The following is a 13,184-nucleotide window of genomic DNA, read 5'->3' on the forward strand; positions in this document are numbered from 1 at the left end:
TTCTGAGTGACAGCTGATTTGAAGAATGACACAGTTCCACAAGGAAGTGTTTAGTATCATTACTAAAGCCTCAAATTGCTAATTTGAAGTTGGAAACACCATCTTCAGGAAAGCATTACTGCTACGCAAACGTGACTCACACACCACGTTTTGAAGCAGGGCTTTGTGAAAACTGTCTTGTCTTTTGGACACATTCCCGTGAGGCATAAGATGACACTACAATGCTTTTATAATTTAAGCTTCAACACATGCTAAGGAGGTTTCCAATGCAAATATTTAGGATCACTACTACCCAGAAGAACAAGTAGCAGGGTTTTTCCTAGTGGTTTGAGACCAAATACAGCTTTATTTACGCACAATTCAACAAATCAATACATTAGTTCAACTTTCCTCTCTGCACACAAGGGAGAGTCTTCACAGCATCAGAGCAGAAAAGCATGACTAGCTCTTTCCTGTGTGTACAGACTCATAGTTGATTGTATGCAAGTATGTGATTAGATACAGAAGTGTTACATTTAAACATTTCAACCACTTAAGTCAGTAAAAACAACCACACTACACTTTCAGCAAAATAAAATTAGTTAGAACTACATTTGGTTTCCTGCAGATCAGCTGATTATCTACATGACTGTGTAGAGATGTTAAGACCAAGAGCTGAAGGTGATGATGAGTTTTGTTCAAAACAAACATTTTTATGGAGTTGTGTTTAATGGATAATAATTTGTAAGACTTTCCCCATACACCTGCACTACCTTTCAAATTTACAAAACATTTCAAATTTATCCTGGAAAATGCCCATTTTATATTCTGTCTTCCCAGACAGAGGGAAAAACTGCTGAGAGAGTTAGATTTTTTCACTGCAAGGACAGACTCAGGCTACCAAAATTGTGTTCCTAATGAAAAATTCTCCCCGTATCCAAAAAGAAAACTAAGAAATGCAAGAATACAAGCTCAATATACAGATCTGAATGGACCTCTATCCATTGTAGGTCCATACAAAGCAAAAGAATATAGTGCTTTGCTTCTCAGGAAGCTGCCTCTATTTTGCTCTGTTTTCCATAAATGCAGCTGCTAATAAGACTTTAAAGTGTATGACTTAGAAATTCTTCATTAAGAATGCCTTCTAATTCTTTTGAGAATAAATGAAACAGGACTAAACAAGAAAAAGGAAAAATAATGATCTTTAAAAGTCAATGCATCACACGAAGTGGTCAAACCTAAAGTTCACTATTCTCCAGGCAAAGCTGGCTTAAGTTTGAAATTAACCTACAGTGTGTTTGCCCAAGAATTGCCCTGTAACGTAAGAGCGGACAAGTTTTTGTCAGAAACATTTATTAAACAAAACTGAAACCAATGCACACACAGTCAAGTTAACACCCCTAATAAAAAAAAGCATGTCTGTCAAGATCAAAATTATCTTCGCTTCTGGAAGATGTTGCCACGGCCCATCCCACGGCCTCTTCCTCTTGCAGCCACTGAAGAAAGAAAACATCAGAGATGACATGAATTTGACATACCTGCATATTTATCTCAACAACTGACAAGCAAAACCTATACAACAAAGTCTCTTGCTCAGAAGGAAGGAAAACAGGCTGCCCTACGACGCTCAGAAAGTGACGTGACAGCAAGAAGCTTTCTGTGAGAAGAACCAGAACTAATGGTCCCACTCCGGCCCTTTAGAAGAGCTGCAGCAAATATTCATATATCTCGTGTTCCTTCTAAGCTGATACACAAATTTGTGTAGCCTGAGAGATTTAAAACTCCACACTCTTCCAAGGTTTTGCAACAGAACTCAGTATGTTTCAGCAGATGTTACCCCCCATGTAACCTTACTGCATTTGTTAATGTTAATCAGAGACTTTGTGGCACATGGTTGTTACTCAGTCTTGTTATAACTGGATTGTTCTCCTGAGAAAGGTACAAATGAGGGTGAGCTACAGAAAGGCTAATAATTACAGCTTCCTAGCAGTTTAAGTACCATCTTTATAACTGAAGTTGTTTTCCCACAGAAGCTTAACAAGAAAACCTGAATCCTTCCCTAAGTATTCCAAACAGCTGGTGGCCACAACTGCTGGAAAACAGAAAACTAAGTTTAACAGAAAGCCTCTGTTTGACAAGACCACTCAATACCTCTGAATTATTGTAGCATCAATATGACACATCCAGGTAATTGGACAATTTGTCTTGATTCCCACCATAAGATGAAGCACACAAAAAACACTGTATGAATCAGTAATCTTTCCTTTTCTTACAGCCTACATCTTCTCAGTGGTAGAGATGTGTTTTCCAGTTCTACAGAAGAATGGGGGAGGGACCACAAACAAGCTGTACACACCTTGAGCTTTGAGAATAGCTGCTTTTCCTCGCCCAGCTCCAGAACCCTGGTTTTTGTTCTTCATGCTCTTTAGCATAGGAGCATTTTTCAACATGTCTGGTAAGATGAGAAACCGTATCTTGCTACCCCTGATGTACACCTGCTCGAGCTGTGCCACTCTGCCATCTCTGTATGTCACTGTTATGTTGGACATCTGGAAGGTAAAAACCAGTCAGTGCTCACACAGGCTCAGCTGTGACACGAGGCATCCACAGCCATCCAAACTCCAGGCCTGCTGCCCAGGACTTTGGCTTTCTCCCCATTTTACAAATTAGTTTTATCAGCTTTGTTACTTTTGTTTTCTCATATTCAATCAGGTTTAATAAAGCTGCTCTAGTCCTAATTATTAAAAAAGCATTTTGATTTCAGCAGTGACTTGGTAACATGCAGTAAATAAGCTTCAGTTTCTTAAATCAAGGTTTATTTATTCTTATGCTCAGTGGCCTTTAATAAAGAACTCCAGAAAAATATTGTCCACAGAACAGAATCTTAAACCTTTGATCTTACTGACAGGAATGCCCAAGCTGACTCTAGAACTGGAAAGAATAAACTCTGGCCTCTTTGGAGCACTCTGTAATGCTGAACCCATTTCACTATGGTTAAGAAGCAGCAGTACAGTTTTCTAAAAGCAACAGCCTTTTAATCAGGCTGTCAGCCTTCCCAGGCCCAGATCAGCCAGCCTTCCCTCCATCCTTGTGGGGCCTGTATACCTGACAATTCATGTTGTCCTCAGCTTCAATAAGTTTGCCTCGGTAAACTTCTCCTGTGTTGGTCTCACAGGTGACGATGTGGCCCTCGGCCTCATGCAGGACCTTGATTGGCACCCCAATCGACATGGCTGCAGTGCTGTGGCTCTACTCCTGACACAAGAAGAAAACAAAAGCCGTTATGACAAAGAAAGTCGTAGACAAGGCTTCACCTACACAACCCAGGATCCTCCCCAGTGTACAGCACCGATTTTCTCACTTGTCCAAACACACCGTATGCTTTGACTACGCATCAATAAAACTCCTCTAGGGAGATGCCCATGGAAGGAAAGACTTTAAATACCAGAAGCGCATCTTTCCCAGGTCTCTTCTGACCTAAGAAAATCGCTTTTAAGTATCAGATAACGAACCACTGGCATCGCCAGGTGCACCTCACCGGAACAGCCTCATGTGCATCCCATAACGACACAACCAGACTGAGGGGCTGCGAGACCCCCCGGGGACCGCATCGCCCGAGTACCGAGCCGGGCCGTGAGGGAGCCCAGCCAAGCCCAGCCACCCACACCCCCACACACCGCCACCCCGGCCCGGCCCCCTCAGGCCCCGCGGGCCGCAGGGGATGCGACGCCGCTCGGGCGCGTCCCCACAGCGCCCGGGGAGCGAGGAGGCCCCGGGGACATGCCGGGGGCGCCGCCCGGGGCCGCCCCACCGCCCTTCCCGCACTCACCGCCCGCCGCTCCGCGCCGCCCGCGCTCTCCCCTAATGGCCTCCGCCGCCTCCCGCCCTGCTCCGCGCGCCGGAAGCGGAACGCGGCGCTGGGGGCGGCCCCGTCCCGTCCGGCCCCGTCCCGTCCTCTCCCGCTCGGGGCCGCTCGTGCCCGGGGAGGGGCTGCGCGCCCCCCGCCCGCCGTGTCATGCCCCTGCCCGCCCGCACACCCCCTCACCGCCGCCCTCCTCCTCTCCGCCGCCACGGCGCGGGGCAGCCGCCCCGGGGCCCGGCCCCCCGCAGCCCCCGCCTCCGGGAGGAGCCAGCGCCGGGCCCCGGGGCCGCGCCGCCGGCTCGGCGGGGCCGGCACTGAGCGGGCGGCGGGTGCCGCCGCCATGAAGAGCCCCCGGGAGGCCGGGGGGCCGCCGCCAGGTCAGTGCGGCCCTGCTCGGGCCGGCGGGGGGGACAGCGCGGAACGGGCCGGGGAGGGGACGCGGGCAGGGGACGCGGCGGCTCCTGCCGGCCCCGGCTCCGCCCTGCCGGCTTCGGCAGCCGCGATGTGGAATTACCGGCTCCGCGGGCACGGGGGTTGCGCCGGGCAAAGCGCTGAGGGGTTCGCGGTGCGATTCACAGCCACGGCTCGTACCTGGTCCCGGGACAGCCGACAGCCCCCGCTGGACAGCTCTGGCTGTGTTGGGAACAGGTGACTGGAAGCTGGACGGCCGGGAAAAGTAGTTGTTGCTCCGTGAAGCCTTCATGTAGAAAACACGTACCTCATGGTTAATTTGGGGACTTGACAGAGACCCTGGGTGTTAACAAATTCATAACACGCCAAGAAAAAAGGGTGACAAAATATTTAACAGGTCCTGTTTGAGCAGAATCTGGGAATTGGGTTTTCTTGGTTGTTTGTTTTTTTTTTTGTCAGGATACTTAGGAGCACTTCAAGCTACATTAATTTAAAAAAATGAATATACCGATGGGTGTGCCCATCTTCAAAGTCATGATTAAACAGGGGCACAGCTAGGAAAAAATATTTGGAAATAGTCCAGAATCTCTGCATTGGCTCATCCCTGCAGTGGGCTATAGCTTTGTTTATTATCAGATTACAAATAACATTATCTAAAAAGTTTTATAAATAAAATTACATCAAAACTGGACCAATCCACATGATGTCTAATGCATTTTTATTCCCATCATAAACTGTAGGTGACCTTGTGTTAGAAAAACTTCTCAAAGGCCTTTCTGGATCAAAGATCTTTATGATTGTATACTTATGATTAACTCACTGTGGTCGACGCTGAAGTAGCAGCGACAGGCACAGCTCTTCACAATCCTTCCAGTGGTTAGGGTGTTCCTGACACTGAAACTACCACCTTGCCAGCTCCATAAAAATAAAAACTGAGGCAGAGGGATGGAGCTACTTGTATTCTGAGACTTTTTGGTAGAGATTATTCTTTTTCCCTCTCCACTGAATTTTTGAGGCAGTTCAGTTAATACAAAAGGACAACTGGTGCCACTTGTGAGCTTTGTGAGTTTTTTTTAAAATTGTGAATTACAGCCCCAAGGAAAAAGACGTGTAGAATGTGGAACTTGCAAGAGATCCATGCCCAGAGCTGTTGGTTATGTCTGTTTTCTCACAGTTTGGTTTAACTCCTCTCTTGTGGCACAGAAATACATTCAGACACAAGAGAAAGGATGAATACCTGTGCCTTACCTACTGTTATGCTTCATAGTTGAGGGCTCACAGGTACGTTGCCCCACCAAAAAGAGTAAAATGAAACTTCCAGAGGAAAAGGGGGTGGACATGCAGATTGATCCAGGTATGGAGCAATAAAGGAGTATGAGATTAAATGCTTAACTGTACAGAAATACTAAATGTACATTCCCCCAAGAAATAAAAAAAAGCTACCTGCCCATCAGATAAAGTAAAAACATATTTCTAAGTTTCCGTGACTACAGTGCTGAGGACAAGCTGACTTTTAATGGTATGGAAACACATTCCTGTATGGATTGACATCCTTCGTGTTTTACTCACACAGTTGACTGCATCCAGCTGAAAGTGCCAGTGATTCAGCAGCTGTACCACTGGGACTGTGGGCTGGCCTGCTCCAGGATGGTGCTTCAGTAAGTGGCTCTCTCAGTGAGGGAAATCCCATTCCATGGGGAGGGGTAGCGGGAAGCAACATCCAGGGAGAAGAGGTGTGTTGAACAGCTCTGAGTTTAACTTAGTCTGAGGAGAGCAAGAGTTTCTGAGGTGCCCTTGGAGAGTGACTGCTGCTTGGGCCTGGCACAGCTTTCCAGCAGGAGCAAGGGAAAATACAGATTGAAGTGAACTTTGGACTCTTTTGAATAATTGCCTGCTTTGACAGATGCAGAATACCGATCAGCTCTATGAACTTTGCAGGCTGGCATGCATAAGCTCATAGAAAGTGTTCCCTCTTTCCTGTTGTAATTCAGAACTGATCCTTAGCACAGTGATTCACCTGATTCCTTTCTGTGTTTTCAAGTGATGGGCAGGTGTATCCAGTTTATGAGTGTACTGTACCTGTACTACCTCTGTCCTGCTGAGCTGTGGGATGAGTGTGTCTGTTCCAGGAGTAGTTTCAACTTCAAAACTGTGTTGCCCTTTGGTGGTTCTTTTTTTGTTTAGTTTTGGTTTTACTTTTTTTGAACTAGTAGCTGTCCTGCTGAACTCCTCTTTCCTTCCACAGAGGAACATGAGCTTAGGTGCAGGAGAAATACCTATTTAGATGTCCACTTAGTAGATATGAAGCAGAAGATTTTCATTTCTCTCCATCCCTTCTGCCAAGACGTTAGTCCGTGTGCTGGTAATTTCCCATCTTGACTACTGTAACCTCTATTCCCTTTACCTCTCTGCCACTCCAGTCTGCCCAAAACTCAGCTTCCAAGATTAATCTTCTCACCCTGCTGATCTGACCTTGTTTGCCCTGCATTCTCAATTCCAATCCTTTTTTTTTAAATTTCCATTTACTTCCATTTGTTTTCTTACTTTCAGAACTCTGTAACTGCCTCTCCTGACCCCTTTGCAACCCATCCCAAGCTTCCTCCTGACTTCATCTCCCCTTTTTTGCCTTTTGTGTCATCAATGCCTAAGACAAGCTTCCTTTGAATATTTACTGAATTCCTTTATGGTTCCTCCTTTTGAAATCCATGTATTGCGTGAAGGAAGTTTTAGTCTTTTAACACTTCTTTCTCTGTTGACTCTAATACTACACTTGTACATTCAGACTGTAAACGCTTCAGGACAGAGTTCTATACCAGCTTGCCTCTGGTACAGCACCTGTACACTTCTAGTACTATAAAACAGTCAAGGTACCCACACATTTCCAATTTTAAAGTCAGCAATAAATCCAGTTAAAATTCCCTACTCCCTTCCCTTAAATTTCTGGCTCCTTTGTGGGTTGTTTTTTTTATTTTGGTTATTTCTTAGCCAAGCCCATTGTTTCAGTTTGTATGTGCTGTGATGTGGAGGCTTGGGCTACAGCACCCACTTTGCTTCTCCTAAGATCTGTGCTTCCTTTCCCCTGCCTTTCCTAATGCCATAGGTACCTGAATCACTTGGACAATGACGAGTTTCAGAAAGCCATCCAGGAACTCCAGTTAACAAAGAGTATCTGGACTATTGACCTGGCCTACCTAATGCGGCACTTTGGTGTTAAGCATAAATTTTGCACCCAGACACTTGGAGTGGACAAGGGCTACAAAAACCAGGTCAGTATTCTCATCTGCTGGGGGAGGGCAGGCAGCTTGCAAAGCCTTGAGTGTCACACTGTGAGAGCTCTGCTGTGTTACTGACAGTCAACCACAGTTAATCAGGCCTATTGCCAGAACTGGCACAAATCCATTCCAAAGGCAGTGTGGTCTCACATATTCAACATCTTTGATTCCATCATATGAGTTTTTAAAAAGTTTTCAGGTAGTGTTCTTGAAAGGTTCCAGCCTTTGGAGGCTGAAGCCCTGTATTTATCTACAGAACAGGTATAGCCTGGGCAGCAGCAGTGTTGCCTTCCACACTCTCCCCACTGTGCCTCAGCTCTGACCTGCAAGATCCACCTCTGGAGGTGAGAGGGGAACTCAGCCTCCCATCCATTGGGAGCTTGGCCTCTGCAGGGCTGCCAACAAGGGGCCAAGGAGTGCCTGCAGCAGCTCCTGCCCAGTTTTCCCCAGGGAAAATAGACAGGCTTGTCTCATGTAGGCAGCTGAGTAGCCAATGGATGGAAACTGCAACAATAACTGACCAGGAGCAAATTTAAACTTGTAATTCAGAGCAGGAATCCTTGTCCTGTCACCAGGGAACTAAGGGAGAGATCTTTTATCCCATAGCCAGATATCTACCTTAGGCAGGCCCTTGCTAGCCAGAGGCTGTAAGTTGTGGATTACCCAAGGTAAACGTCATTCCAGTTCAGAACCTCTGTTATCTCCACAGTCATTTTACAGGAAGCACTTTGACACAGAGGAGAATCGAGTGAATCAGCTCTTTGCACAGGCCAAAGACTGCAAGGTGCTGGTGGAGAAGTGGTAAGCCTACTCTTTTCCTTCCTTTCTCCCTGGACATTCTGTGGGCCCCAAGCTTTTCTTGGAGGCAACAAGCTAAACTGCTGAAAGACACTCACTGAAATCAAGCCCTGAGCCCTTTTTTGTGAATTAAGTCTTTCTACTACATCTAGCTCAAAAAAACCCTGTGGACATCAAGAGCTAATAATGAAGTTTGAGAAAAAGCAGTCATGACACAGAAGAAGGGATTTGAAAATGCTGACAGGAGTTGACTCTTTATGTTTTGAATTTGATTATCCATTACAATTAGCCAGTAGGAGTGCCTACAGCACTCTAATTGGCCATTGTTGGAATTACAGAGAGTGCTATGTGGGCACAGAACCCACTGTTCCCAGAGTTATGCAAACATTATAGATCTCTGTTCCTAGACAGACATGCAAAGTACAAACTAGCATACAAGCTTTTGCCAAGGGGACCATGAAATAAGGAACCTCAATTAAAGAACTGCAAACCCAGGAGAAATGGAAAAACTGCAGAACTGTTTCACAATCAGTGGTGGAATTCTGCTGGGAAATCACTAAGCATCAAACAGCTTTGTCCCTTTTTATAGTGAAGCTGGATTTGGATCTCTGGTGTTGAAGTGGGATAACTGATGAGGAGTAAGCAAAGAAGAGAGGATACAGGGCAGCTACAATAGTATTTGAATGCCACAGGTCTTGTCAAGCTTTGTCCATAGCAAAGCCTGCAGGGTTTAACAGCAAAAAGCTGTACCTGTGATACAGAAATAACTGTGCCAGCTGTATCTCCCAAGTACTGCCCACCATCACACACTTCCTTGTACACCAGCCTCTTTCCTAAACTTGTCACGTAGCATTTCTGGTTCTTTTTCTGCAGCACAGTAACTATTCAAGACATCCAAAACCACCTGTCCCAGGGTCACGTAGCCATCGTCCTAGTGAACGCAGTCCTGCTGCTGTGTGATCTTTGCTCAAGTCCTGTCAAATATTGCTGCTTCCTCCCCATCGGACAGAAGTGCTTCTGCAGGAGTCCTGACTACCAGGGCCATTTCATTGTGTTATGTGGCTACAACAAAGCCTCAGGGAGTATTTACTACAACAACCCTGCCTATGCTGACCGTGAGTAGCCTGTTCTTTTGGGTGGATTCTCAGCTGCATTACTAACAAGTCAGTAACACAGAGCCACAGCTGGACCTCCCCTCACAGTGCATTTCAAGCATCACTGCCCAGTCTGCCAGAAGGGGTTTTGCCACATTAATTACATCAGTGCAGCGCTCTGTGCTGTGATTTACTCAGGCCATTCAGATACACATTTTAGCAAATGGCTTGTTTGGCTCTCAGATGGGTTAGTGAGACAAGCTGAACTGTCCTTGTGCAGAATACAATAGAATGGCCAGTTTAGTACCTATTTACAGCATTACTTCAGTGAGCAGTTTGAGATGAAAAGATCTGCCTGGGTAAAGCTGTAACCTAAGCTGCCAGGTCTAGTCTGTATACCAGTTGTTTTGTTTGTGGAGGCCATCAGACATAACGCTTTTTTCCTCCTTAACAGGAACATGCTGCACCAGCATCACTAACTTTGAGGAAGCCAGGACAAGTTATGGCACTGATGAAGATATTCTGTTCATCTACACAGACAGCTGACACCCACAGTGGATACTCCTGCTCCTTCCTGCCCAGCCTGCATGGCAGCTGGCTGCTCGTCTCAGGACTCCCCTGCACAGACCTCGCTCCTGAACTGCAGTGGGACCTCAAACAAGGGAGGCTTTATGGACATTGACAGGACTGTATTGCAATGCAGTCTTTACTTTTTTTTTCCCTGATGATGTATCTGATTTTGCAATGTATGTCTCTGGTTTTTTGTTTGGTTTCTTTTTTTTTTTTTTTGTAATTTTCAACATTGCACATTTCACAGCAGTTCTAAAATACAGGCTCAGAGCCTGGTCACTTTCGGCTTATTTTCAAATTAAACACATAAGAAAAAAGCACCAAATTTATGAACTTTAACACTTGGTAATACATGCATAGGTTTAGGTAAACAAAGAAAAAAAGTAGAAAATACCTGTTTCTCTCTGTCGAAGCATCAGGAGCTGATCTTCATCCTAAATCTAGGGATCTGAAGTTCAGCAGGGTATTACAGAAGGAAAAACATTAACTTAAACCACCTTTAAATAACAAAAAAATGCCTTTCTAGCTCATCAGTATTGTCTGCATTGTAGGAATGAAAAACATTTACTCAAGGAAACTTCCCATGTACCAAATTCACCTTATATACAGATTTGGCATTTTGCAACTGCGTTAAATTTTGAGTTGTAGTTAGTGGCATTGTCCCCTTGCACTACAAACTCAATCTCTTTTGGCTAAATCCTCTTGGTGACTGCTTAGAGCTCTCAAAATTTAAGTGAAGACACTTTATTTCCACCTCGAAGTCTTTACTGCTCTCTGCAAAAAAACCTGTGAATGTTACGCCACGCACACGTGCCAGTTTCTGCAGAATCCATTCTAAACTTATTAAGCAAATACAGAAAATGATCATCCATGCTAATATTGTATATTTGGTGTGTAAAGTGTAAATATCTGACAGCATCTACTGCAGTGTAACTAAAATGTTGAACCATAGAGCCAAATTTTGCTACTGGTATTAGTTCAGTGACCTTCTAAGACGAGCTAAAAATCAATTAAGAGGAAATATGAACATCTCTGCTACAAGTAAAAGGCAGGAACTCAGATTTTTCTGGCTCTTATACTACAACTGTATTTTGATTAAGCTGGAGTTACTATATTCAGACATTAAGAGAAACTAGTAAATTACTTTGCTGAGGAGCACTCTGAAGTGTAAGAAATAGCCACCTATTTCAGCTTCATCCATCACAGTTTCCAAGTCTCACCTTCAGTCCTGCCTATGTGGAAGTGGGTAGGAAAATGAGCTGATGTAAAACTAGGAAAATTTTAGTTTGCACTTAAGACAGAGATCCCACACCTTTGGCTTGGTTTCAGGAAAAAAACTGGTTAAGTTCTGGAACTGTGTGGAATAACAGCAAAAGGATATTATTATTTAGTGGTGGATATAATAAATAGGAATCTACTTTCAGCATGCTTAAATTTTTACCATGCTCAGCATGGTAAAAAACTTTCTAAGATAAACATTTTATCAGCTGTTGACTCACTGAAAAGTATCTATTAAGTGTTGACTAAGTACACTTAGTACAGTCAAGAGTGCTCCTTTGTACAAAGGCTAAAAATAGTAACAGACATCTAAAATGTGGAAGCCTTTAAAAAGTTCCAAACAAAAAGTATGTGACAAATTTTCAGTGTGTCCCATTTTGCTTATCACTGGTGAAGTTGAAATACGTCCTGGCACTGATCCTTGCAAAACGAGTAAAAGGCAGGATGTGATTTGCATAGAACCAGTACATTGGTACCACCAGCAGAATCCCTCCAGGAAAAAGGTACAAAACCTACTGCAGGTAATGCCTTTCAACTCCCCCAAAGTAGGTCACCAGAAGGCTCCTGATCTGGGAATTTTTATGTCCAGGTCCAAAATCATGATGTTTGATTTAGAGAGATTGTATTAGCTCTGTTAATAATTAACAGGTATGTAAACTACAGGCTGTTAAGAGTACTTCCTTAACCCATGCATTTTCAGGTAGGTAGTTCATTCAAACCATCAAACTGCCACAGGATTTATCTTAGAGCAGGCTTGGTTAGTTAAAAACAATTGTTACAAAAGGCTTGTAATTGACATTTAGCATCTTACTGGTTCAGTTAACAAAAGTGACTCTTGAACTTATAGATAAAACATGAACTTAAGGGCAAGCTAAGTGTTCTGAAGTGCACAGACAGGTGTAGCAGTATTGACTGGTGTTTGGCACCCAGGGTTTAAATGCTTCAACAAAAGTGAAAGACAAACAAAGCCAGTGCAGAAAAAAGGAGAGCTCCACTCTTGCAACAGGATCTCACACAGCTGCCAAATGGAAGACAGCTATGAGAGATGAAAACACGAGGAAGAAGCAAAAGCCAAGTGAAAAGACTGACTACTTATGTGACAAAAATTCAGAGGAAAAAGCAGCTCACTGCACAAACATTCAAAACATCTGCATTTTCTGCAACTTGGTTTCCCATTACAAGATTGTCTATCAGAACACCCATTCTGAAAATGTTCTGTGCTTTGTTTCTGTCAGGATGTCAATAGCAAAGGAAGGGGATTTTACATGCAGGGATTTTATACATAAATATATTTTTATTTGTAATTAAGCCATTCTCAATAAAGGTTTAAACTCACAGATAACCCTGTAACATAATGTAGCAAGTGCCTTTATTAACCAACTTACCAGGAAAAATGTTGGAAAACCTTTAGAGGATGTGTTATGGATTTAACAAGAAATGGCACAGCTGAAACTGTCCTAAAATAAACAAAAATAAGAGTTCAAATATTTATTACAGCTATAAATTCATAGTTGCAGGGCTGTGAACTGTATTCAGTCTGCATTGCCTGAGCACCTGCTGCATCACCTGAATCATAAAAAGCAAAATTTCAGAACACATATATTGAGAATAGCAAATGTACCATTATTACCTGTATTCCACAGCTGTTCTGTGTACTCCACAACCACTGAGTATCCTACTGGAGTGCAGTCCCAGGGAGGGAGTTTTCCTTACCCATCCAGATCCTCAATAGCAGCTCCATGGCTTTCTGTTCACAGGGAAAACTATGCAACTGCCCCAGCCATGCCTATGCTTCAGCCAGGGTCTGTATTTCTGCCTCCCAGCATGTCACAGCTTCGGAAAATACTGAAAGCATCCGTCTCAGAATGACTTCTGCACCTTGAAGGAGCCCATCAAAGACACCAGTCCAGCTGTGGTTGT

General features: G+C 44.2%; 2 protein-coding genes across 4 annotated transcripts; one reads left to right on the top strand and one right to left on the bottom strand.

The window, feature by feature from the left end:
- Positions 1-313: 313 nt before the first annotated feature.
- SNRPD3 (small nuclear ribonucleoprotein D3 polypeptide) lies at positions 314-4,451 on the bottom strand. Of its 3 annotated transcripts, none has more exons than XM_027696908.1 (4): positions 4,433-4,451; positions 3,085-3,234; positions 2,336-2,528; positions 314-1,475 (listed from the first exon to the last, which is right to left on the bottom strand). In XM_027696908.1, exons 2-4 carry the CDS (start codon positions 3,208-3,210, stop codon positions 1,414-1,416), a joined length of 381 nt encoding a protein of 126 aa, XP_027552709.1. In that variant the 5' UTR covers positions 3,211-3,234; positions 4,433-4,451; the 3' UTR covers positions 314-1,413. The 3 variants fall into 3 exon arrangements, with proteins under 3 accessions (XP_027552709.1, XP_027552708.1, XP_027552706.1); XM_027696907.1 differs by lacking the exon at positions 4,433-4,451 and adding an exon at positions 4,025-4,046; XM_027696905.1 differs by lacking the exon at positions 4,433-4,451 and adding an exon at positions 3,809-3,889.
- Positions 4,134-10,818, top strand: GUCD1 (guanylyl cyclase domain containing 1). Its single transcript, XM_027696904.1, has 6 exons — positions 4,134-4,218; positions 5,826-5,910; positions 7,353-7,518; positions 8,234-8,325; positions 9,196-9,437; positions 9,871-10,818. Exons 1-6 carry the CDS (start codon positions 4,182-4,184, stop codon positions 9,960-9,962), a joined length of 714 nt encoding a protein of 237 aa, XP_027552705.1. The 5' UTR covers positions 4,134-4,181; the 3' UTR covers positions 9,963-10,818.
- Positions 10,819-13,184: the final 2,366 nt, after the last annotated feature.

Source organism: Neopelma chrysocephalum, unplaced genomic scaffold (genome assembly GCF_003984885.1).
Source record: "Neopelma chrysocephalum unplaced genomic scaffold, ASM398488v2 Primary Assembly neopelma1_116, whole genome shotgun sequence".
Classification (NCBI taxonomy): domain Eukaryota; kingdom Metazoa; phylum Chordata; class Aves; order Passeriformes; family Pipridae; genus Neopelma; species Neopelma chrysocephalum.